Source organism: Taudactylus pleione, unplaced genomic scaffold (assembly GCF_031769625.1).
Source record: "Taudactylus pleione unplaced genomic scaffold, aTauple2 ptg000377l, whole genome shotgun sequence".
Taxonomy (NCBI): domain Eukaryota; kingdom Metazoa; phylum Chordata; class Amphibia; order Anura; family Myobatrachidae; genus Taudactylus; species Taudactylus pleione.
The window spans coordinates 7081915-7109202 of NW_028284778.1; the positions used below are offsets into that span (position 1 = coordinate 7081915).

Genomic DNA, 27288 nt, shown 5'->3' on the forward strand with positions numbered 1-27288 from the left:
CAAAATACTGGATTATTGCGACCGATGGTGGGGATATTGCTGATCCTCAATCCGCGGGGTATTTCTTTGCGTCTGAAATATTCGGACAAAAATTGCCCGTGCAAATTGAGGTCAATTTCATGTCTTTTGAGACGAAGCAGGCGATGGAATAATTCCACAGCCGTTTCTGCAGGTAACGCCTGATAATCCGCTTTACTGAACAAAATAGCTTCAGTGTCGTCATCCGTTAATGTCAATGTATTTTTCTCAGCTTGAAAAAGTGATGCATCATCACAAAACAAAATTCCTCCGTGAGCCATTATTAGTCTATAAATTTCCTTAGAAAAATCCTAATGCGGTGAAAACTGTATATTGATCAAAGTACAGGCAGTACTGACGATTTACATAAAGTGATGGGTGTCAGAAAAAAGCTTCTAAGAGCTCAATCATAATAGTAAAATAGGGAAAGATTCCTGCACTCACATCCAATCCAATATGTTTAATAATGCAAAGCTGGGGTGCTCCTCTTGGACATCTCTATCCATAGAAATACAAAATTGATACCACACATGCAAGTAGGTATATAAGGGTACTCACCACAAAAGTAAATTATGACCATAATATAAAGTACATAACACAAATTGGCACCTGACTTCACATAATAAAATCATAATCACCTGGTATATAAGAAACGGAGCTAGATGCATAAATGCTTATTAAATATAAAGGAGTCCCCTACACTTATATGTATTTCTGCTCCGGACGTAGTCTGCAAGAGCTTCCCCTTGTCTTGTTTGTCTGAAACACATTAGCCTCAGCAGCATAAGGTACAGATAATGTCCGGGTTACCCAGCTTAGCTTAGTCTCCACCTTATGTAATGCTGGTCTGGTTTCTAAAGGAGAAAAGTCTTACAGCTGCGGCTTGTATTACACGGGCAGCGCAGATAGTAGCTGCGCCGGCCGGTTGATGTTGAAAAGAGTGGAAAAGCCACTTGGGCAGGATCCAAGGTGGGGTGCTCCGATTCAAAAGTACACAAGGGTTGGTGATAGGTAAGTATAAGTCCCTTTACGCGTTTCTCCATCCAGGTGCAAAAGACGGTTTCATCAGAAGGTATTGAGCATGGTAGTCGGTATAACCTTAACTACTGCTCTTGACTTATCAGAAGCATGCAATATAACTGTCTAATCAGAGGCACATGCTTAAGAGCTAGTAATTGCAACATGTGTCCTGCAGAGCCGTCCAATCATTGGTACTATTTATCATTAACATTTTACACAAATATCATTAAATGTCTGACAGCTCGACATAACAATAAATAAATTAGAAACATGAACCAATCTGTAAAAATACACATTGTATACAATGTATACATTCCTAATGTATCACTCAGAAATGTGCCCCCTGTGATATATTATCATATTAATTTATATTTAGCCCTATTTGGTAACTCAGATCTACCTACTGGGTGGTTGCCTTTATATGTAGTTATACTTATTTGACAGCGATGTCTAAGAAGATGTGATTTCTGTATAAAACATTTCCCACACTCAAGACATGTAAACGGCCTCTCACCGGTATGTATCATCTGATGTTTCACAAGAAGGGATTTCCGTGTAAAACATTTCCCACACTCAGAGCATGGAAATGGCCTCTCACCTGTGTGACTTCTCTGATGTATAACAAGATCCGATTTCCGTGTAAAACATTTCCCACACTCAGAACATGGAAACGGTTTCTCCCCTGTGTGAGTTCTCTGATGTTTAGCAAGATCTGATTTCCGTGTAAAACATTTCCCACACTCAGAGCATGGAAATGGCTTCTCACCTGTGTAACCTCTCTGATATGTAACAGAAACTGAGTGACGTATAGAACTTTTACCAGAATCAGAACAAGATAACAGCGTATCACCTTTATGAGCTGTACTATGTGTAGCAAGATCTGAATAATCCAGAAAACATTCCTCATGATTAGAGGGATCAGATGACATATACGCATAGTGAAGTGCTGGATGTATATTTAGGGCATTGGGGTTTACTGGAGAATCTTGTCTGATGTTCTTATCTTCTATTTTAAAATCTGGAAACACGATGAGATCTCCCTCTGAGGTATTCCTGCTTGTGTGTTCATCTACTGGAAACAAATGTATGAGAATAGACAATTATTTACATTGAGGAGAAAATGTTCTTGGATGTCTCCGCGTTTTCTTTAACCTAACATGTCTAAAGCTGGCCATAGACGGTGCTATAGCACTGTGCGAGGCGACAGGGAATCCGACGTCTGACATATCGGGCGGTCCTCACATCCAGTGTGATCGGGTGGCTGACCGCCCGATGTGCCACCTCCCCCTGTCTCAACTGCATAGCGCTGTATGGATCGCACATTGCTTCCCCTGATTGACTGGTTTTGCAGTACGATCAGGAGATGCGATATACGACCCCCCCAGAAGACTGAGCTCATTGTCTTCCCATCACCTGGAGTTCCCTCACCTCCATCAATTTTGGTATCCATCGACAACCTCACCATCTTTTCTATCCCATAAGTCCGCTGTATTGAGATATCCTTAACTCCGCCTTCTCCATCAATACCCACATTCAATCCCTCTCCCAGTCTTGACGCTTTCACCTTTGAAATATCTCCAGGATCAGACGCTTTCTCACGCTGGAGGCAACCAAGACCCTCATCCACTCACTGGTCATCTCCAGACTGGGTTACTGTAATCTCCCGTGTGTCTTCCCTAACCCCGATCTCTCACTACTCCAATCTGTCCTCAATGCTGCTTCCAGGCTCATCTTCTCCAAACTACTGCTTCTGCATCCCCTCTCCCAAAGGTCCTACACTGGTTCCTCATCCCCTTCAGAATCCAATTCAAACTCCTCATACTCACCTATAAAGCCCTCGCCCCCATATATCTCCAACTGCATCTCCCTCCACACTCCCATCACCCACTTTGCTCCAGCAATGCCTGGCACCTCTTCTCCCAACTAATTATACACTCCCACTCCTGCCTCCAAGACTTTGCCGGTGCTGTTCCCCACCACTGGAACTCTCAACCTTTCCACCTCTTTCTAAAGCTTCATACAGACTCAAATCCCACCTCTACTACGTCCCACCTTCACCTCTACTAATGCTTTCTTGGTCGCATTTTAACCACCTCTCTATGCTCGCTCACTGTCTCCCCCATCTGTGTCACTCCTGTCAGTCCCTCCACCTATAGATTGTGAGATCTAATGAGCAGGGCCTTCTTTCCATTTGTGCTTTATCGTAGATCAGATGGATTTGCAGAAAGATTGCGACCTATAGTGTATGATTTGACACACAACGTACGCAATTTTGCTGCAGTACGATACAATGTACGATGTCCCTGGGCACTCCTCTCCTCCATTTTGTGACAGACTATTGACATTCCAGCAGATGCATCGTGTGTGTATTTGCTACATACAATAGATCGTAAACGATTTGCAATCGTTTACTATACATCGGATCGTATGATCCTTTGTCCAATCGTACTTTTTTTAACACAAATCGGACAGAATGTCAAGGGTAGAAGTTTCAAGGGAAATCGTATGTGCCATCGGATCTGATACAAATTGCCCCATGCATGGGGGCCTTAACAGTGGAACCGGACCATTGGGCTCAGCCTGTGCTGCTTCTGTGGTTACTGTGACTGCAATGTTGTTATAGCTGGTATCCCATGTGCTACAATGTTTGGTACTGTAAGTCTTTAGCACTATTCCCTTGTGAGGCTTGCAATGTGTTCTGTGTATACAGTAAGGCTATGTGGACAGCTACTATATTACATTAAGAAATGTACATACAGTAGATATGGCTCTTACTGCACAGATAAAATACAACACAACGGGATTACCAAGCAGATGGCATAGACCCAGCCACGGTGACATGTTGTGAGTAACATTCCCCTAGCTTAGACATTGCCCAGCTACTATCATGGGACAGTAAACCACATAAGCCAGTGACACTGGGCAAACAGTCACTTCTCTCACACACACACTGGAGACGTGGAAGCACAGAAGCTGTGTACACTAGCAACATGTCCTGGACACCGGTTGCACTACTCACAGGTCTCCAAGTGGACACAAAAGTAGCAAACGGCAAAAGTGCAACAGCCACTATATGTCCCTCTGGCCACACTCAGGTGCCACAGTCCCAATGTCAGACTCACAGTACTATTATAGGCTGAGTCATTCATTGTAGACAAGCATTGGTGGAAGCACTGTGCAATAATAAGTGTGTGCTTATAGCTTTCTGTGTGTGTATACATGGAGTTTGTTATGATGTGTAAGTATAAGGTTTTGGAGTGCAGGGAGGAGACTGGTCAGATATCTGGTCAGGTAACACACAGAAACATGATGTGAGGGGGAGAGCAGGAGTATAATAGGGGGTGATGGATCCTGATGTATGAGATACACCAGAGAGTGTGGGGAGGAGACTGGTCAGATCTCTGGGCTGGTAACATAAAATGACATGATGTGAGGGGGAGAGCAGGAGTATAATAGGGGCTGATGGCTCCTGATGTATGAGATACACCAGAGAGTGTGGGGAGGAGACTGGTCAGATCTCTGGGATGGTAACACACAGTGACATAATGTGAGGAGAGCAGTAGTATAATAGGGGCTGATGACTCCTGATGTATGAGATACACAAGAGAGTGTGTGGAGGAGACTGATCAGATCTCTGGGATGGTAACACACAGTAACATGATGTTAGGGGGAGAGCAGGAGTCTAATAGGTGCTGATAGCTCCTGACTTCCCCACTGGACAGAAACACTTATCTCATTAGTTTGAACTGACAGATGAGTGTGCAGGATAAGATATTGCTGTAGTAACTGAACAAGGAAAATATGAGACAATATTCTGTAATAAGGGTTTATTACTGACCTGTGTTGATATCTGTAGGGATATCCTCCTCCTTATACTGCTGATCACCCCTCACATAAGTCTCTTCTTCTCCCTCTGTATCTTCTGCCTTCATATCAGTCACATACGTCTCTTTTTCTCCCTCTGTATCTTCTGCCTTCATATCAGTTACATACGTCTCTTCATCTCCCTCTATATCTTCTGCCTTCATATTAGTCACATACGTTTCTTCTTCTTCCTCCATATCTTCTGCCTTCATATCAGTCACATACGTCTCTTCATCTCCCTCTATATCTTTTGCCTTCATATCAGTCACATACATCTCTTCTTCTCCCTCTATGTCTTCTGCCTTTATATTAGTCACATACGTCTCATCTTCTTCCTCTATATCTTCTGCATTATGATCAGTCACATACGTCTCTTGTTCTCCCTCTATAACTTCTGCCTTAATATCAACAAAATCTTCACTCTAAAGGAACCATAAAATAGTCTAATTTCATTGAGATTAAACAGTAGTATATCAGTGTATAACACAAACATAGCTTTTCTACAGATCATAGTGACAGTCACATTAGTTTATTGGTGAGATCCTAAATTCCATGTACCTGATATTCCTGTGGGATCCTGTAATTCTCCTCTGTACAATCCTGTGAATAAAGAGGATGGAGACATCTCTCTGGGGTATTTCTGTTACTGGGTCCATCTGTAGGAGACACACAGTGACTGAGCACATTGTATATATGTGATTATCAGATTATGTGTGTATATAGGGGGCTCGCCATACCTGCTCTCCCTTGTACAATAAATGACAGTCACCTCTTACCCAGTGATGTGAGGGGCCAGCGAGTCTCCATCATAACGTCCTTGTACAGGCCCTTGTGTTTCTCTATATACTTCCCCTCCTGCATGGAGACATAGACTGTGACATCCTAACATACATAATGATACAGTCATCCCCCAGACACATCCCCTGGTGTTAAGGTGCCTACACACTTATCGATATTTTACATGGGTTGCCCGATTCAAACACATCGTGACGACAAATCGTGTAAAGTATGCCCAAATCGTGAGTGTCCACTCACGATCACGATGCGCATCCCCGCAGGTCATACATCGCATCTTCAGATCTGCCGTGCTGTAGGGCAGATTTGCCAATCTGGGACACGATGTACTGTAAAAGTTAAGGATTCATGATAGATCGTTTGTCACATTGTACACTTTTTACACCAAATCGTGTGCAGGACTGCCGGGGAGCGTTCAAGGGAAATCGTAAACAATGTCAGAACGTGAGCACATCGCCAAGTGTGTAGACACCTTAACTGTATAATATCCCAATCCCAGCAGTCACCTCTCCAGTCAGCAGCTGAATGATCTGTGAGTGAGGTGGAAACACTGTGATGGGGCTCTGGGTCCTGCTCAGTCCTCCTGACACACGGGGGCGGCTGCTGGGTGTCTCACATTCACCGGATGTCTTCTTGACTACTGTGTAACCCTGTGTATTGGGGGACACATCACTGTAAGGTCAATTTAACTCCACCCACAAGGAGCTGTTTAAATGGATGATCATTTTGCATAATATACAAGAAGACTATTTCATAAAAACAAATCTTTTAACTATTTGCCATATACAGGAAAATGTAGAGTGTATAGTAGCTCCAACAGCAATGTAATAATTTGCAACTCCAGGGAGGACTGTAGGAATAATACTATATTTGAGATTGGCTCCCTGCTGCTCGGTTATTGCTATAGATATAAGTGATGTCACCTCCCCAGACATATCCCTATATTATTACCATTGATATAAATGATGTCACTGTGACACTCCCAGAGCCCCTCACCTCCCCAGTCATGTCCCTATATTAATACTATAGATATAAATGATGTCACTATGACACTCCCAGACACTCTCACCTCCCCAGTTATGTCTGTTTTATTAATATAGATATAAGAATGTCACAGTGAAAGTCCCAAATCCCCTCACCTCCCCGTGTCCCTGTATTATTAATATACAGTCAGGTGCAAAAATATTGGGACATTGACAGAATTTTCATATTTTGGCCTCTATTCACCACAATGGCTTTGAAATGAAACAAACAAGATGTGCTTTAACTGCAGACTTTCAGATTTAATTTGAGGGTGATTACATCCAAATCAGGTGAACGGTGTAGGAATTACAACGGTTTCTATATGTGCCTCACACTTTTTAAGGGGCCAAAAGTAATGGGACAAACTAAACAATCCTAAATCTAACTTTCACTTTTTAATACTTTGTTGCAAATTCTTTGCAGGCAATTACAGCCTGAAGTCTGGAATGCATAGACATCACCAGACGCTGGGTTTCATCCCTGGTGATGCTCTGCCTGGCCTCTACTGCAACTGTCTTCAGTTCCTGCTTGTTCTTGGGGCATTTTCCCTTCAGTTTTGTCTTCATCAAGTGAAATGCATGCTCAATCGGATTCAGGTCAGGGGATTGACTTGGCCATTGCATAACATTCCACTTTTAGCCTTAAAAAACTCTTTGGTTGCTTTTGGAGTATGCTTCGGGTCATTGTCCATCTGCACTGTGAAGCGCCATCCAATGAGTTCTGAAGCATTTGACTGAATATGAGCATATAATATTGCCCGAAACACTTCAGAATTCATTCTGCTGCTTTTGTCAGCAGTCACATCATCAATAAATACAAGGGAACCAGTTCCATTGGCAGCCATACATGCCCACGCCATGACACTACCACCACCATGCTTCACTGATGAGGTGGTATGTTTTGGATCATGAGCAGTTCCTTTCCTTCTCCATACTCTTCTCTTCCCATCACTCTGGTACAAGTTGATCTTTGTCTCATCCGTCCATAGGATGTTGTTCCAGAACTGTAATGGCTTTTTTAGATGTTGTTTGGCAAACTCTAATCTGGTCTTCCTGTTTTTGTGGCTCACCAATGGTTTACATCTTGTGGTGAACCCTCTATATTCACTCGTGTGAAGTCTTCTCTTGATTGTTGACTTTGACACATATACACCTACCTCCTGGAGAGTGTTCTTGATTTGGCCAACTGTTGTGAAGGGGTTTTTCTTCACCAGGGAAATAATTCTTCTGTCATCCACCACAGTTGTTTTCTGTGGTCTCTCGGGTCTTTTGGTGTTGCTGAGCTCTCCGGTGCGTTCTTTCTTTTTAAGAATGTTTCCAAACAGTTGATTTGGCCACATCTAATGTTTTTGCTATCTCTCTGATTTTTCAGCCTAATGATGGCTTGCTTCACTGATAGTGACAGCTCTTTAGATCTCATATTGAGAGTCGACAGCAACTGATTCCAAATGCAAATGTCACACCTAGAATTAACTCCAGAACTTTTACCTGCTTAACTGATAATGAAATAACGAGGGAATAGCCCACACCTGTCCATGAAATAGCTTTTGAGTTGATAGTCCCATTACTTTTGGCCCCTTAAATAGTGGGAGGCACATATAGAAACCGTTGTAATTCCCACACCGTTCACCTGATTTGGATGTAATTACCCTCAAATTAAATCTGAAAGTCTGCAGTTAAAACACATCTTGTTTGTTTAATTTCAAAGCCATTGTGGTGGTGAATAGAGGCCAAAATATGAAAATTCTGTCAATGTCCCAATATTTATGCACCTGACTGTAGATATAAGTGATGTCACTGTGACACTCCCAGATCCCCTCACCTCCCCAGTCATGTCCCTGTATTATTACTATACATATGTGATGTCACTGTGACACTCCCAGATCCTCTCACCTCCCCACTCACGTCCCTGTAATAAATACTATAGATATAAGTGATGTCAATGTGACACTCCCAAATCCCCTCACCTCCCCAGTCATGTCCCTGTATTATTGCTATAGATATAAGTTGTGTCACTGTGACACTCTCATATGCCCTCAGCTCCCCAGTCATGTCCCTGTATTATTATTATAGATATAGGTGGTATCACTGTGACACACCCAGATCACCTCACCTCCCCAGTCATGTCCCTGTATTATTACTATAGATATGTTATGTCACTGTGACACTCCCAGATACCCTCAGCTCCCCAGTCATGTCCCTGTATTATTACTATAGATATGTTATGTCACTGTGACACTCCCAGATCCCCTCAGCTCCCCAGTCATGTCCCTGTAGTATTATTATTATAGGTATAAGTGATGTCCTTGTGACACTCCCAGATCCCCTCAGCTCCCCAGTCATGTCCCTGTATTATTATAGATATAAGTGATGTCACAGTGACACTCCCAGATCCCCTCACCTCCCCAGTCATGTCCCTGTATTATTACTATAGATATGTTATGTCACTGTGACACTCCCAGATCCCCTCAGCTCCCCAGTCATGTCCCTGTATTATTACTATAGATATAAGTAATGTCACTGTGACACTCCCAGATCCCCTCACCTCCCCAGTCATGTCCCTGTATTATTATTATTATAGGTATAGATGGTATCACTGTGACATTCCCAGATCCCCTCACCTTCCCAGTCATGTATCTGTATTATTACTTATTATCGTTATGTATGTTCCGCAGCGCCTTACAAAGTACATAAACAAATAGGTTGATTTACAGTGATGTACAGTACAGTACAATACAACACAGGAAATGGATAATATACATTGCTACATTCGCGACCATAACACCCAGATAAGCAACAATGCAAAGCAACCAAGTGTTAGGTGCCCTGGTAGAGCGTAAGAAGTAGATGAAGGTAAAATAAGGAGAAGTACAAGAGGGTAGAGAGCCCTGCTCATAGGAGCTTACATTCTAAAGGGGAGGGACAGACAAACAGGTGTGACACAGTTGGGGTAGGCAGGGAGGAAGGCGTATGTAGCAGCAAGTTAAGATGAGAGCTGGAAGGCTATGATGAAGTAGTGGGTCTTGAGAGCCCGTTTGAAGGATTGAAGAGAGGTGGAGAGTCTGATGGGAAGCGGGAGAGAGTTCCAAAGGTGGGGAGCAGCACGGGCAAAATCTTGTAGGCAGAAGTGGGAGGAAGTAATCAATTGGCATGAGAGGAGGCATGCATTTGTTGAACGAAGAGGGCGGACAGGAGAGTGAAGGGAGATGAGATCTATATTACTACAGATATAAGTGAGATCACTGTGACACCCCCAGATTCTTATCACCTCCCCAGTCATGTTCCTGTAATAATTACGATATAAGTGATGTCACTGTGACACTCCCAGACCCTTTCACCTCCCCAGTCATGTCCCTGTATTATTACTATAGATATAAGTGATGTCACTGTGACACTCCCAGATCCTCTCACCTCCCCAGTCATGTCCCTGTATTATTACTATAGATACAAGTGAGATCACTGTGACACCCCAAGTTTCCTATCACCTCCCCAGTCATGTTCCTGTATTATTACTATAGATATAACTGATGTCACTGTGACACTCCCAGATCCTCTCACCTCCCCAGTCATGTCCCTATATTATTACTATAGATATAAGTGATGTCACTGTGACACTAACAGACCCTCTCACCTCCCCAGTCATGTTCCTGTATTATTACTACAGATATAAGTGAGATCACTGTGACACCCCAAGTTTCCTATCACCTCCCCAGTCATGTTCCTGTATTATTACTATAGATATAAGTGATTTCACTGTGACACTCCCAGACCCTCTCATCTCCCCAGTCATGTCTCTGTATTATTACTACAGATATAAGTGAGATCACTGTGACACCCCCAGATTCTTATCACCTCCCCAGTCATGTTCCTGTAATAATTACGATATAAGTGATGTCACTGTGACACTCCCAGACCCTTTCACCTCCCCAGTCATGTCCCTGTATTATTACTATAGATATAAGTGATGTCACTGTGACACTCCCAGATCCTCTCACCTCCCCAGTCATGTCCCTGTATTATTACTATAGATACAAGTGAGATCACTGTGACACCCCAAGTTTCCTATCACCTCCCCAGTCATGTTCCTGTATTATTACTATAGATATAACTGATGTCACTGTGACACTCCCAGATCCTCTCACCTCCCCAGTCATGTCCCTATATTATTACTATAGATATAAGTGATGTCACTGTGACACTAACAGACCCTCTCACCTCCCCAGTCATGTTCCTGTATTATTACTACAGATATAAGTGAGATCACTGTGACACCCCAAGTTTCCTATCACCTCCCCAGTCATGTTCCTGTATTATTACTATAGATATAAGTGATGTCACTGTGACACTCCCAGACCCTCTCATCTCCCCAGTCATGTCTCTGTATTATTACTATAGATATAAGTGAGATCACTGTGACACCCCCAGATTCTTATCACCTCCCCAGTCATGTTCCTGTAATAATTACGATATAAGTGATGTCACTGTGACACTCCCAGACCCTTTCACCTCCCCAGTCATGTCCCTGTATTATTACTATAGATAAAAGTGATGTCACTGTGACACTCCCAGACCCTCTCACCTCCCCAGTAATGTCCCTGTATTATTACTATAGATATAAGTGATGTCACTGTGACACTAACAGACCCTCTCACCTCCCCAGTCATGTTCCTTTATTATTACTACAGATACAAGTGAGATCACTGTGACACCCCAAGTTTCCTATCACCTCCCCAGTCATGTTCCTGTATTATTACTATAGATATAAGTGATGTCACTGTGACACTCCCAGATCCTCTCACCTCCCCAGTTATAGATATAAGTGATGTCACTGTGACACTCCCAGACCCTCTCACCTCCCCAGTCATGTCCCTGTATTATTACTATAGATATAAGTGATGTCACTGTGACACTCCCAGACCCTCTTACCTCCCCAGTCATGTCCTGTATTTTTTTTTTTTTATAATATTATTTATTCAATAGATGAAAAAAGTACAAAAATGAGAAACATAGTGGAGCCTGCACAGAGGTTCTAAATAAACAGATACAAAATTGTTATCTCATATAGAAAATATTTAGTAAAGACAACAGTCACATCTATATATTTTTTATTTTTCTGTAGAATAAAAAAAAAAAAAGGAGAAAAAAAAGAAAAGAAAACAATATAATTAGAGAAGTAGGCGTGGTGTGGCAGACCACATAAGAAAGAAAGAGGAAAGGAAAATACAAAAACCCTAATGGACTATAGTGCGATTCAATCTAAAAGTATAGGAATCCATTATTGGAATGCTGAAGGTGTTTGAAAATTCGAGGTCCATGGATCCCTTATTTTAATAAAACTTTTGGAAAAATTATGTAATATACTTGTCATATACTCCATAGAATATACGTGCCATATTTTAGATATGATCTCATGTATTGTGGGGACTTTAGATGTTTTCCACATTGTTGTGATACTACAAGTAGCAGCCGAAATAATATATCTAATAAGTTTGTGTTGGTGATGAGTGACATCTGGAGCTTGAAGCAGTAATAGATAATATTGAGGGTTAAAAGGGATATGTACTCCAATCAAAGTGTGAAGGAGGGATCTAATTTCCTCCAAAATCGAGACAAGTTTTGTGCAGGACCACCATGTGTGTAAAAAAGTTCCAATGTCAGGGCCACATCTCCAAAACAAATTTAAAGTGTCAGGAAACATTTTATGTAGTTTTGATGGTACATAGTACCATCGGTAAAAAAGTTTATAGGCATTTTCTTTTATTCGGACACATAAAGAGCTAGAGGCTACATTTGTATAAATGTCTGCCCAATTTTCATTATCTAGAGTTCCGTCTATATCCACCTCCCATGCTACTTCATGCGGATCTTTTATATCATTATTAGACTGTGTGAAACCTGTGTATAGCATTGAAATGAGGCCTTTGGAACTAGTGTTACGAAGAGATAATGATTCACAAATGGTTCGTGATCTACTGGTGAGCTGACTTTTCATGGTGGAGTGAAAATGTCTTAGCTGTAAATATTGATAAAAAAGCTTATGTGGGATATTAAACTTAGTTTGTATGTCCGTAAATGTAGGAAAAGTTGAATCTTGAGTAATATCGTTCAAGACCCTAATGCCCCTGTCTTGCCACTGCCTAGAAAAAGCAGAACGACAACCTGGTAAAAACTCAGGATTGTCAAACAAAGGAACCATGGGGCTTGGATATGGAGCGATGTGAAATCGACGATTAGCAAAATCCCAAATTTCTAAAGAAAAGGATACAACTGGATGGGTTAAGATGGTTTTAGGTCTAGACACTCTGGGAAGCCACAATAAAGCAGACAGCGATTCTACACGGATGGCATTTGTTTCGAGCAAGACCCATATTCTTTCTGATTTTGGTTGGCTCCACATAATGCATTGAGCAAGCCTGGCAGCGATGTAGTAAAGTTTGAAATTTGGGAGGCCTAAGCCACCTCTTGATGTATGTCTCTGTAAAACATCACGTCTGATCCTTGGACGTTTTTTAGACCATATAAATTGGGAGGTAATATGCAATAAATATTTAAATACATATGGCGGAATCCTCACCGGTAATGTTTGAAAAAGATACATCAAGCGTGGCAATAGGTTCATCTTTACTGCGTTGATCCGACCAATCCATGAAATATAGCAGCCACTCCACATATCAATATCTTTCTTAAATTGCGCTAAAAGCTTGGGGTAGTTAGCTTGGAATAATTGATGATAATTTTTGGTAAGGTTAACACCTAAATATATAATGTGTCATCTATGCCATTGGAATGGGTAATTACATTCTAGTATATGCTTAGAATCTCCTGGAACATAGAAGTCAAGAACTTCCATTTTTTAAGTATTAATTTTATAACCGGAGTGGCCACCATATTCTTCAATCTCTTTGAATAAATGAGGAAGGGAAAAAAATCGGATCTGAAACAGTCAAAAGAACATCGTCGGCATATAATGCAATTTTATGTTCAACATTATTTATTCTAATACCCTTGATGTTGGGATTAGACCTAATTTTAGCTGCTAAAGGCTCAATAACTAATGTAAATATCAGAGGAGACAAGGGGCAACCCTGTCTCGTGCCATTAGAGATGTCAAAGATGGGTGAGGTCACCCCATTGGCCAACACCGAAGCTTTGGAAGCGGCATAAAGTGCCGCAATACCATTATAAAATCTCCCACCAATGCCCATCGATCTGAAGACACTGAACATAAATGGCCAAGAAATACGGTCAAATGCTTTTTCTGCATCTAGTCCCATAACTACTGCTGGGAGCCTTTGACCGTGTATAGAATGGATCAGATCAATAGACCGTTGGGTGTTGTCTGATGCTTGGCGACCAGATATAAATCCCACCTGATCCGGGTGTATCAAGGATGGTAAAATAGGGCTTAATCTATTTGCTAAAATTTTTGCGTATATTTTTATGTCCACATTCAATAAAGAAATGGGTCTATAGTTGGTGCAGAGTTCCGGGTCTCGGTCTGGTTTAGGAATTACCACAATGCTAGCCAATGAAGTCGGCCCATTAAAAGAGTTCCCATCAAGAAGTTTGTTGAAAAAGACTTTTAGAAAGGAAATTAATAAATTGGCAAATTTTTTGTAATACTGTGGAGTAAACCCGTCAGGACCTGGGGCTGCTGAAGATTTAAGTTGTTTAATGGCTGTCAAAATCTCTTTATCCGTGATATCAGTGCCCAACTCTGACAGCTGCTGTTCATTGATAGACGGAAGGAAGTTATTGGATAGATATGAATCAGAAGAGACATCTGAGTGAGCCGTAAAAGGATCATGGGGTAAATTCTAAAGACTTTTATAGTAATAAAAAAACTCATTCACTATTTCCTCCGAATCATAAGTAATGGTGCCTGAGTGACGGAGTTTGAGCTTATTAATCAACCCTGAAGCTCTCTTTTGTCTAAGCTTGCTCGCCAAGACCGAGTCCGCCTTATCTGCTTTATCGTAAAATTTTTGTTGTAATTTTTTTGTCATGTCCTGTATTATTACTATAGATATGTGATGTCACTGTGACACTCCCAGATCCTCACCTCCCCACTCATGTCCCTGTAATAATTACTATAATAATTATATATAGATATAAGTGATTTCAATGTGACACTCCCAGATCCCCTCACCTCCCCAGTCATGTCCCTGTATTATTACTATAGATATAAGTGATGTCAATGTGACACTCCCGGACCCTCTCACCTCCCCAGTCATGTCCCTGTATTATTGCTATAAATATAAGTGATGTCACTGTGACACTCCCAGACCCTCTCACCTCCCCAGTCATGTCCCTGTATTATTACTATAGCTATAAGTGATGTCACTGTGACACTCCCAGACCCTCTCACCTCCCCAGTCATGTCCCTGTATTATTACTATAGATATAAGTGATGTCACTGTGACACTCCAAGACCCTCTCACCTCCCCAGTCATGTCCCTGTGTTATTACTATAGATATAAGTGATATTACTGTGACACTCCCAGACCCTCTCACCTCCCCAGTCAGCAGGTAGATGATCTCCAGGGTAAGATTTAGTATCCTCTCAGTCATGTGACTGCTGTACTTTTCCATCCTCAGTGATCAGTAGGACACGTCTCACCCTCACGTGACGTCTTGTAACAAGGATCTTACGCCTCACTGCACAGAAATCTAGGAATAAATATAATTATTAGAAGCTATTTCTTACCAGTTATTTATGTAAGGAGCACATATTACACAGCACTTTACAGGGAATATTTAGTCACATCTGCCCCTGCCCCAGTGGAGCTTACAATCTACATTTCCTACCAAATTGGACAGCCCACACACGCTAGGGGTATTCTATAAGGGTTCTGGACTGTAGATAGACAGTAATTAGATAGACAATGTCTAGATAGACGTCAATAGGTCAAAAGAGACAAAATGTTGACACACTAAAGGTCGACAGGTACAAATGGTCGACATGGTTACAATGTCGACACGAAAATGGTCGCCACAAAAAAATCGTCAACATGATTATTTTGTTTATTTATGTTTAGGGTTAGGCACTTACGAGGGATTGTCAGGACTATGACTATTTCTGTACATAAAGATAAACTACACTTGCCGAAGTTCCATTGTGATCATTGGAGGATCTATCCTGGTTGCTGGCGTTCATCACATCCAGTGTACAGAGTGTTAAAGTGATCATCTGTTTCTTAGGTGTTGTCAGGTTGTTGGATTCCTTGATTGCCTGTTATTCCAAACCTGATTCTGTTTGGGTCACATGTTCTGAAGCTCCTATGGATCATAGACATCTAGTATAAAGCCTGTTACTAACCATGCCTCATTGTCTGTGTAACATTACTTTCAGGTCTTTCTTGGACTCCTGCCAGATCCCCGTTGTACCTGTTGTATGCTGTGGACCTCGTTACATTCATGCCCATGTACCAGTTCTAGTTCTGATACAGGTTACCAGCTGCACTACAGAGCTCAGCATTGCCATTCTGTTGTTTTCCTGCTCCATTGCTACGACTTCATTTTACATTACCCGATGTGCTTTTCTGATTATTATTGACTCCTACAGACACTAAGGTTACCTTTACTACAGTTGTCAACTGCACCATTACAGTCTACCTTTAATGGAACCCCATTACTCCGCAAGGCTCAACCCTGCTCCGGACCTTTAGTACATCACAGGACTCAACCCTGTTCCGGACCTTCAGTGCATCACGGGGCTCAACCCTGCTCCGGACCTCCAGTACATCACGGGGCTCAACCCTGTTCCGGATCTTCAATACATTGCAGGGCTCAACCCTGCTCCGGATCTTCATTTCATCTCAGGGCTCAACCCTATCCTGGACTTCCATCAAGCTACAGGGCTCAACCCTGTTATTATCCTCTACTCCATTCTGAGGCCCTAGCCTCGTGTCGGACTCGGGGTTTCCCCCACATCACTTTACCATGCATTAAGAACTTTGGGCCTGATTCAGACCCACTCGCGAGCGGCTGTCCGCTCGCAAGTGGGTCGATGGTCTGCACTGAGCATGCGCACGACGGAGGGAGCTCCGTCGTGCGCATGCGCCAGACACGACGAGCGAAGGACTTTCCTTCGCTCGTTGTGTCCGATCAAAGCTGGCGTGCTGTCAATGTTGATTGACAGCACGTCCCCTTTGGTGGGCGTGCCGGGGGCGTGCCTCCCTGACGGGGGCGTTCCCACGGGAACGCCTCCCGTCAGAAGCCGGCCCACTGACATCACTAGTGATGTCAGTGGGAGTGATTTTGGCTCTGATAGAGCCAAAATCACTCCGGAGCTTGCGGTTGAAAACCTCAACCGCAGGCTCCGGCTCGCAATTTCGATGGTCGCGATGGTCGCGACCATCGCGGCCATCAAAATGAACGCTCGTATAGCCTGTAGGTGGTGACCCACAGCTATACGAGCGTCCAGGAGGACGCTCCATGAAAATGGAGCCCGGCCCTCATGCAGAGCGTGCGCTCTGCTCAGAGCGTACGGCTCTGAATGAGGGCCTTTGTTCCTTACAGGGGCATACCCCTGCATTTGTTGTGCGTGTAATGATTAATAGTGCTGTTGAGACTTAGGACCTCATTCAGAGTCGGTCGAAGCGGCCGCACGGAAAAAGGGGGCCGGATATGCAAATGATTCCCTCGCAAGTTGCGTCCCTAAGTTCGGATCGGTAGTTGGCCGACCAAGGGGAGGAAGCGGTCGGACAAAAAAATACGCCCCCTTCTCGTACGCATTGCACGTCATCTCCGGGCATATAAGGATTAATCGAGACCATCGGGAACCATCGATACTGGTCGTAGAGCTTATGGTTGACCATACCCTCTCTTAAGCTCTACGATCATGTCAGTGTAAAAACCTCCCATGTCACATGTGCCATGACGCTACTTTGTTAATTATGCACTCCCATAATCCGTATGCACTCCCATAAAACGCCGTTCGCATGAGGCACGCCTGCGTTCGGATCTCCACTCCCCCGTTTTCAAGCACCTTCCCCTGTTACCACCCACAAACACCTCCATCTGTCACTCAAACTAGCGACCTGGCTGTGTTCAAGGAAAGAGAAATTTCTGATCGTAGCGGCTAGTTTGCGCACGCGCATTGCGAACTTTACGCATGCGCAGTATAGCGAACATCGGTGGCGTACGACAGTGCGGCCGCAACGACCGACTCTGAATGAGGTCCTTAATGTGGAACTTTGTTACATAACCTTGTTTGTGAATAAATTCTATTTACTTTTATTCCGTGCCCGTAATATTTCATGAGACGGTCATTCCTGAAACCACCTCAGTTCATACTACCTAGTAGGCCTGACTCTTCCCAGGAGTCTCAAGTGTCTGTAGCCGTGACAGGGATTAGGGTTAGGCACTTACCAAGACAGTTAGGGCTAGGCACCAGGAGGGAGGGTTAGGCACCAAGGGGAGGGTTAGGGTGAAGATTAGGGCTTAAAACCCCCGCCCCCCAAAAAAACCATGAGTCGACCATTTTCACATCGATCATTTTAATGTCGACCTTTTGGCCCTGTTGACTATTTGTACCTGTCGACCTTTTGTCTCTGTCGACCTACTGTCTGTCTAAAATCTGGTGTCTACCTATACAATGTCTATCTAATTACTGTCTATCTCTTATACCACACCCTTTTTTAAAGAAGCCAACTAACCTACCAGTATTGTTTTTTGAGAGTGGGAGGAAACCAGAGCACCTGTTACAAACCAATACAAACATGGGGAGAACATACAACATCCACACAGACAGAGCCTTGTTCAGTGCTGTGAATTAGTAATGCTGTACACTATGCATGTTGCCCATGACAATCATGAAAGTACACTGAGTGACCACTAATCCCTTCATGCCCAGAGCCACTGAGTTTTGGTCAGTGTTCCTTAGAAGTCTCTGAGACCCAGCTTCATAGGGCTGCTCAGTGACCACCACACGACATTGCTGGTGGTCCCACTAATGGCCCTCTCGTGGCCAAGAGTCCTGGACCTCCACGACACATACTTTAGTGTTCACTCTAGGTCCGGCAGTAGGCAGGGCGCCGGACCGAGAAATAGGGCACTTCTGAGCATACCCGAAAAGGGTTCGTGGCCAAAGAAAAGGGGGCATGTCTTTATGATGCGCCCCCTTTTCGTCACTCCTGGGGGCGTGCCCGGCACTTATGGACATGCCGGGCAGCCCTCAAGTGCTGCGGGCACTGTGAATGGACGCCTGGCATCCATTCACCGGCGGTGACCGCCACGCCACCGTTTTGACAGGCTGTCTCAGCGGGGCTGCCGCGCTGGAGGGCAGGGTGCTTTCTGCCCTTCAGAAAAAAGGGCATGGCGCTCCGCCCCGCTGAAACAGCCTAGCGGGAATGCTAATACTTGATGCAATATGCCTGAGGAAGCGGACCTGATCTGTATATAGGGGGTTATACCGAGACTCCCAGGTGGCCTTCTCTATTAGTTAGCGTTCCTGCTAGGCTGTTTTAGCGGGGCACCGCACCGTATCCTTTTTCTGAAAATTATAAAGCACCCTGACCTCCAGTGCGGCACCCCGTGGGTGGTCAAAATGCCGGCGCAGCGGTCACCACTGGTGAATGTATGCCGGCCACATGCATTCACTGTGACGGCAGCACTTGGGGGCTGCCCGGCACTGTCCGTAAGTGCCTGGGCACTCCCTCAGAAGTGCCCTAGCTCTAGGTCCGGCGCCCTGCCTGCTGCCGACCTAGAGTGAACACTATTAGTGACTTGGTAACCATGTTTGGCTTGAGCCTTCCTGGGTGAGAGGGTTAATAGCTCCCTCCCTAGATATGATGATGTTGCCCAAAGTGTTCCAGTGTTGGGGGCACAGTAATGGGTGACTTGTTATTGTGGACCCCTTGTATGCAGATGCCCTCCCTTAGGGTGTGAGTGTTTTGCAGGGGCCGCCTTCAAAATATAGCTGTGGGGCCACAAAGCTCTAGTTACACCCACGGTACTGAGACACCTATTCTGGGAGCTGAAATAGATGGTATTAGTGACCGAACACCTGTTCTCAAACAGATAGAACTACTGCTCCAACACCTATTCCAGCAGCTGGAATGAAGGGCTCAGGTACTTAGAGCCCTATTCTTGAACACAGAATGGATATCTAAGGCACAGAGAAGAACCAAAGGGGGCAGCTATAAGGAATGGCCAAGGTTCTCGTTGCCCTATTCCAGCAGCTAAAATTGCTTGCTATTGTACACAGAGCTACATTCTGACACCCAGAACAGATAGCTAACATACTCAGGGCTCCATTGCGGTAGCCCAAACACCTGGCTAACATACTCAGAGCTCATTCCATCACCCGCAATGGTTGGTTAAAGTTATCAGAGCTCTAATCCAGCACCTGGAACGGATTGATAATTCACTCAAAACTCCATTCTGGGACCAAGATTAGATGGCAAACATACACTAGCTCTGTCTGAGCACCCAGAATGGCAGGCTAACATACTGTAAGCTCCATACTGGCACCTCTTCCTGTTTATCGATGCCAGCTGCATACTATCATACTGTCACTGAGTCACACTTGCAGGCAACCAATGTAAAGCAGTCCAAGGGGGCTCTAATGCATAAAACAGGGGTGTGAGGAGGCTCTGAGGCATATAAAGGTGCATGTGGGGGCTCTGGGATGGCATATAATGGCATAAGGGGATTTGAGGCATATGAAGGGGTGTGATTGGGCTCTGGGGCTTATGAAGGGGCACAAGGAGGCTCTAAGTCATATAAAAGGGCATGACCGGCTTTTATAGCATATAAAGTGCTGTTTTTGGTAACGTCTCAGGAACCAGTAAAATGAAAAGGTGGTAGCCCTGCCCTCAGATCTGGTCACAATGTGCAGTGATAGAGAAGGCATGGTAGTGGTGAGAGTGCATGTGTACCAACCGTGTATGTAGATAGTGCTGAGGAGCAGAGCTGGCTCTGTGCAGGGATTCTTGCACTCTGTCCTGAGCAGCAGCAGCTTCCTACGAGGAGGCTGTAATTTCTCCTTTTGGGAAAACTGTCACACACCCCCAAATGAGGACGTGTACTGATAGCTCCACAGAGGCAGGGGGCGCTGCAGCGAGTTGAGCAGTTCAGGAGGATTCCATATGGTAGTGGATAGATCCCCTTCCGAAGATGTACCCTGACATCATCAGTTACTGTCCAATGTCATTCCCTACTATCAACGTGGACATAGAGGGGGAATACAAACCTTTAGCAAGCGAAGCGAGCCCCCGTGCCCAAAGCGTGGCAAGCAAAGCGATCCTGCGAGGGGACAATTTCTTCTTTGGGTGGCCTCTATGGGCATGGAACCATTCTTCTGACCTCACTCCACGTCACTTCCAGGTACATCTAGTGAAGGGGATCTATACATTATCATCATACACAGTCGAGTCACATTATGACCACCTTCTATATTTGATGACGGCAGTGTGTAGCCCATGAAATACGTCATGTACTGTGCGCTGGATTGGTGGTTATATAAGGTGTGCGATAGGCCGTCTGCACACATATCAAAAGGTTGCTGTTATGGGTAAAAGGAGCGATTTATCCGAGTTGCAGAAAGGGATGATTATTGGCTTTCGGGACAAGGGTGGTAGTAATTCTGATACAGCGCAGTTTGTGAACTCGCGTACTGCTGTGGTGAAGGTGTATCGTGACTGGACAAATGGCAGCATTGCGAATAACCAACTTGGAAACTGCGGAGCACAACGTGTCATTGATGTGAGAGGTGAACGTCGGCTACAAAGGTGACAAGCTACAGTGGAGCAGCTCACTGTCAAAATTAACCTGAGGGGGCCACCAGATGTGTGTCTAAAACAGGATTTTGGTACTTACCGATAAACCCCTCCGATTCCATAGGGGACACTGGAGGCTAAAGACAGTGCAGTATAGACGATGCTAAATGGAGCTGGTACATTAAATTTCAAGAAGTGTGACTAGCTCCTCCTCTATACCTCCCTACAAGCCCCAGTCTAAGAAAACTGTGCCTGAGGAGAGCTGAGATAAAACAAATGGAAGAGGAGGAGGCGAAGCAAGTACACAAGAACATAAGAAAAGGTTGAAAAAACAGTAACACAACCAGAGACAGAAAACTGTTCTGTAAGAGTCATAACATAAAAAAGACCCCAAACCTGGCAGGAAGGAACAGCGCAGGGTGGGCGTCCAGTGTCCCGTATGCTAAAGACAGTGGGGACATCCCAGAGCTCCCATTACGGGCGGGAGAGCACTGAGAACCCTGCAAAACAGACCAGCCATACTGCGCTGCAGAGGACGCAAACATGTCAAATCAATAAAAAATAATAACAGCATGCCGTCCAGACCAAGTAGCCACTCAGCAAAGAAACTTCATGGAAAACCCCCGCGAGCAGCTGCCCACAAGGAACTAACTTAGCAAGAGGATTGCTCTGTAACAAAAAAAGCGGAAGCTGCCTAGAGGATGCCATATTCGTCTGTCTGAAGGTCAGATATCTCCAGCAGGCCAGCGACTGTGTGGAGGCTGACTAACCAGGACAAACCAGTGTTCGCAAATACGCGCTATAGCGCATATTTTACCCAGGATTGAGCACTGGGGACTCACTTTTAAAAAGTAGCCGGGTCCCTGGGGACGCGCTGTGCTGTGGCCAATCCCTGACAGCTGGCTGCAGCACAGCGCGTCCCGCTGCAGAGAAAGACACAACGCTGTTTGTTATAGAGGCCAATGAGAGTCAGACAGACCGTCATCGGCTGCTGCTGTGGAAAGTCGTGCTGGGATCAAGTGTCGGCACAGCTGCAGGGGCAGGCAGAGGAGATGTGTCCCCTGCGAGACACATGCGAGGCTGGTGCTGGGACAGTGTGTTTGTTCCCAGCACCGGGTAAGCAGCCGCGGCGGATACCTGGTGAAGGGACCGCCTAGTCCTTTCCACCAGCGTCGGCGGCAAAATGGGGGCGGGAGAAGCTTGGCTCCGGGCGCAAGCTAAGCGGAGCTCGCCGTCCGGAAGCCAAGAAGCGGCGGCAGTTGTTTGTCACTGGCCGCGAGCCAAACACGGCTCACGGTAGCAGCCAATAGGAGGCAGACGCGACAAGCCAATCGCACCTCGCTGCGTCATAGCCCCGCCCACTCGCAGCGTCTTGTATTAGACGCCGCTGAGCTGGAAAGTTCAGTGCGTCGGCGGAGGAGTGAAGACCTCCCGAAGAGAAGAGCATCTCGGCAACAGTTCCGGCGGCCGCGCAAGAGGCCAGAAGACGGCGTGATCAAGGAGGAAGAAAGGAAGAGGTGGGGCCACTGGCCAGGATGGGCAAGTGGCAGAAGAATGGAGCTGAGGACCGGAGAGGACTGCGGGGGTGGAAAGAAAAAGAGCTAACAAAGCTCTCCCCCCCCGCAGCCTCCTCCACCGTACCGGTAGGTGGCCTTGGGCCACCATTATTTAACCCCTCCCTAGACCACCAGGGTTGTCAGGCACTAGGCCCGTGGGATAAATTCAGGCAATAGGCCTGTGGGTTTTTAGGCAGGCACAAGGCCCGCCCGGGCTACATAGGGGGAATTAGGCCCAGTTGAAGGTATCTGCCCCACAAATAGGTGTGAGTGACCTGGGCATTAGGCCCAGGTCACTAAAGGGCAAATAGGTGGGCCACTACTGGGGGCAATGCATAGGGGGTCAACTACCGGGGCCACTGCATAGGGGGGGATTACTACAGGGGGCAATGCATAGGGGGTCAACTACTGGGGGCACTGAATAGGGGTGGATTACTACCGGGGGCAATGCATAGTGGGGGGATTACTACCGGGGGCAATGCATAGGGGGTCAACTACTGGGGGCACTGCTTTTGGGGGATTACTACTGGGGGCAATGCATATGGGGACTACTAGGGGCAATGCATAGGAGGACTACTACTGGGGGCACTGCATTGGGGAGCCCAATGCATATGCTTGCACCTGGGTCCACCACACTCTAGTTCCGCCACTGCTGACTATCCAGATAAGCTAGCTGCTTGACACCTAACCGATATTGCGAATACTATTACTAGCTGCTGGGGATTTCATGCATGCAAGATTATTCTGTTTAGAACTTTTTGCATGCAATCAATTGTGCCCTTTGATCACGGAGTCACACTTGCAATTATATTGAGTTTTTTATCTGCTGGAATCTATTTTTACTGCGTGCCATAATGTGTAAAGGCTGGGTATTACTGCATGGCATGATGTGTAAAGGGCATTACTGCATGGCATAATGTGTAATGGCTGGGTAATACTGCGTGGCATAATATGTAAATGCTGGGCATTACTGCATAGCATAATGTGTTAAGGCTGGGTATTACAGCACGGAATAATGTGTAAAGGCTGGCTATTACTGCGTGGCATAATATGTAAATGCTGGGCATTACTGCATGGCATAATGTGTAATGGCTGGGTATTACTGTGTGGCATAATATGTAAATGCTGGGCATTACTGCATGGCATAATATGTAAATGCTGGGCATTACTGCATGGCATAATGTGTTAAGGCTGGGCATTACTGCATGGAATAATGTGTAAAGGCTGGGCATTACTGCATGGCATAATGTGTTTATAAGGGGCAATACTGTGGTGTAATGTGAATATGGGACACTGTACTGTGAAAAACTAAAATGGCCGTCCCCACCCGTGGGACGCAGGGTCTGGCATGGAATCTATTCACACTGCAGGGATAGCTTGGGGGCAGCCCAGCATCTCCGCTAGTGCTAGGCACGCCCCCTACAGTGATGAAAAGGGGGCACTCAAGGACATGCCATCCTTTCTGAGTGACCATGCCCCTTCTTGGGTGCGCGCTGAAGTGTCCCTTTCTGAAAGGCCCCCTGCCTGTCCTAACGTGATGACTAGGGGATTGCAGCAGATATCATGAATACAGTATATGCTGTGGTCCCTTGAACATGCATCCTGGTAGTTCTTAATATTTCCATAGCACCTCCAAAAACAGTTTTCTGGGATATACCACACATATCAATTTATTATCTAATGCCTAATGCTGGGCATACACTATACAATTATCTGTCAGATATCTGTCCAATCTGGCTGGTTGGAATGAAAACCTGGTAATGTATGGGAGCAAATGTCAGTTGATCATATGGTTTTAAACACTGGAAAACAGCCAAAAAACAATTGTTCAAATTGGTAAAATTCATGTGTTTTAAACAATTTGTCTGAACGACCATTTTTTGTCTGTTTTCCACTGTTAGTGGGCAAATAGTCGATTGTCATTTGCTCCCATACATTACCAGGTTTTCATTTCAACCAGCCAGATTGGACAGATAATTGTATAGTGTATGCCCAGCATTATTCACTATGGGTTTTGTGTACATACAAGTCATGTGTGTAGGATCATGGAGGCATTAAACATGATTTAAGGGGCATGTGGAGAGGTCTGATGCTGTTGGCGGTATCAGATGGGCATTATAAGGGTATGTGGGGATGTGTGGTGGCATGTGGGGAGGTCTCAGGGACATATGAGGACATCTAAAGCATAAATTATGATTGGACCCAGATATGGTCAGGTAGGACCCCATTTTTTTTTAAATGGAGGATCCCTGGGACCCCCAAATGTTTTCACTCAGCGCGATCACTGTGTCACCGTGGTAACCTGCAATGCTGTATATCTAGATTCTGTATGTCACCGTGGTAACCTGCAATGCTGTATATCTAGATTCTGTATGTCACCGTGGTAACCTGCAATGCTGTATAACTAGACGCTATATGTCACCGTGGTAACCCGCAATGCTGTATAACTAGACGCTATATGTCACCGTGGTAACCCGCGATGCTGTATAACTAGACGCTATATGTCACCGTGGTAACATGCGATGCTGTATAACTAGACGCTATATGTCACCGTGGTAACCTGCAATGCTGTATAACTAGACGCTATGTGTCACCGTGGTAACCTGCAATGCTGTATAACTAGACGCTATATGTCACCGTGGTAACCTGCAATGCTGCATAACTAGATGCTATATGTCACCGTGGTAACCCGCAATGCTGTATAACTAGACGCTATATGTCACCGTGGTAACCCGCAATGCTGTATAACTAGACGCTATATGTCACCGTGGTAACCTGCAATGCCGTATAACTAGATGCTATATGTCACCATGTTAACCTGCAATGCTATATAACTAGATGCTATATGTCACCGTGGTCACTTGCAATGCTGTATAACTAGATGTTATGCTGCAGTAATAGCTGGGTCTCTTTGCAGATTGCTTATACTTACATTTGGGATCTAGCCCATGTGTCCTATACTATAAGCAGTTATATGTACATTATCCCACAAGGATACCTGGGAGAACTCATATACGTTGTATTGTATTGGTAATTAATATTTCATTATATTGCTGCCCACTCAAATATATGGGATTATTATATGTATGTTACATTATGACAGCACCATGTCAGATAGATGGGATTACTCTATGTATGTTACATGTGAATGCACCATGTCAGATATGAGCACTTGGATATTTCAGACAATAACATATTAATCAGGCGGTGGCCGACACTTTATTATACATAGAGAATCTTCCGGCTTACACTTATTGTGATATATATATATATATATATATATATATATATATATTCCCCATACCTCTGAGCACTGGGTCATGATGTATATGTCTGACCATAAATGATACAGATAATCAGTATATAGGTCCCATCACACAGCTGGTCAGCGCTGAGGGGTTATTGGCCCTGGTTACACCAGGCTTTATATCGTCTTTCTGTTACATTCTGTGTATTTTCTGACTTATTGCGCTATACAGATAACACCTCGGTCATTTCTTACTGACACTATTACAGGTTACGTTATATTATTTATTAGTAGGGTGTGTGCCCCAAAAAAGAGAGAACTTCCTGCTTCTGTTGTTGTTACCTGTATAATGATAATGCAGCACCAGAGTCAGCTCCAGCTGTATTATAGTAACAAAAGGTAGTGCTCCACCTGTATTATACCAACACTGACGTCTGCTCTAACTGTATATACATAGTGCAGCACTAAAGGCTGCTCCAGCTGTATTTTAGTAACACCAGGGTCTGTAACACCTGTATTATATAGAACACTGGTGTCTGATATACCTGTATGATAATAATGAGGTACCATAGTCTGCTCCCCCTGTATAATAAAAATAAATACCATTACCTGCTGCTTATTCCTGCTGGGACCGTCACCCGGAAGCTGCAGTTATACAAGAGAAAACGCCCCTCTAGATAACCACGCCCCTCTCTCCTCCGTGTAGCTATGGCTACGGTCTGCCCCGCCCCTCTTATCAAAGTGACCGCCCTCCTCTCTTTCACTTCAGGGCGGTGATTGGCAGAAGCGTGTAGCCAATCAGGCGGCTTAAAGTACGAAGGCCGTCCTGTAACTAGTCTAATGGTGTCCTCATTTATGGTGACCGGCGGCCATATTCTTATAGTCTGCCAATCACAGCGCAGAGGGGGCGGGGCCACAGGGGGGGGTTTAAACTGCCATTTTATCATAGACATTCCTGTCACAGCCGGAGCCAAGTAACGTGTCCTGTATATATATATTATATTATTATTATATAGGGGAGAGGGTGATATATGAGGGGAAAT

At 44.7% G+C, this 27288-nt stretch overlaps 2 protein-coding genes across 3 annotated transcripts in view; one reads left to right on the forward strand and one right to left on the reverse strand.

Moving 5' to 3' along the window:
* The window catches only part of LOC148508100 (uncharacterized), a 186045-nt gene that overhangs the window by 65678 nt on the left and 93079 nt on the right, over positions 1 to 27288 (forward strand). The window lies entirely within an intron of this gene.
* On the reverse strand, positions 1391 to 26915 carry LOC148508102 (uncharacterized). Of its 2 annotated transcripts, none has more exons than XM_088445257.1 (7): positions 26855 to 26915; positions 15234 to 15389; positions 6204 to 6347; positions 5679 to 5757; positions 5461 to 5558; positions 4877 to 5324; positions 1391 to 2107 (listed from the first exon to the last, which is right to left on the reverse strand). In XM_088445257.1, exons 2-7 carry the CDS (start codon positions 15309 to 15311, stop codon positions 1395 to 1397), a joined length of 1560 nt encoding a protein of 519 aa, XP_088301383.1. In that variant the 5' UTR covers positions 15312 to 15389; positions 26855 to 26915; the 3' UTR covers positions 1391 to 1394. The 2 variants fall into 2 exon arrangements, with proteins under 2 accessions (XP_088301383.1, XP_088301382.1); XM_088445256.1 differs by having other exon boundaries at positions 1391 to 2110.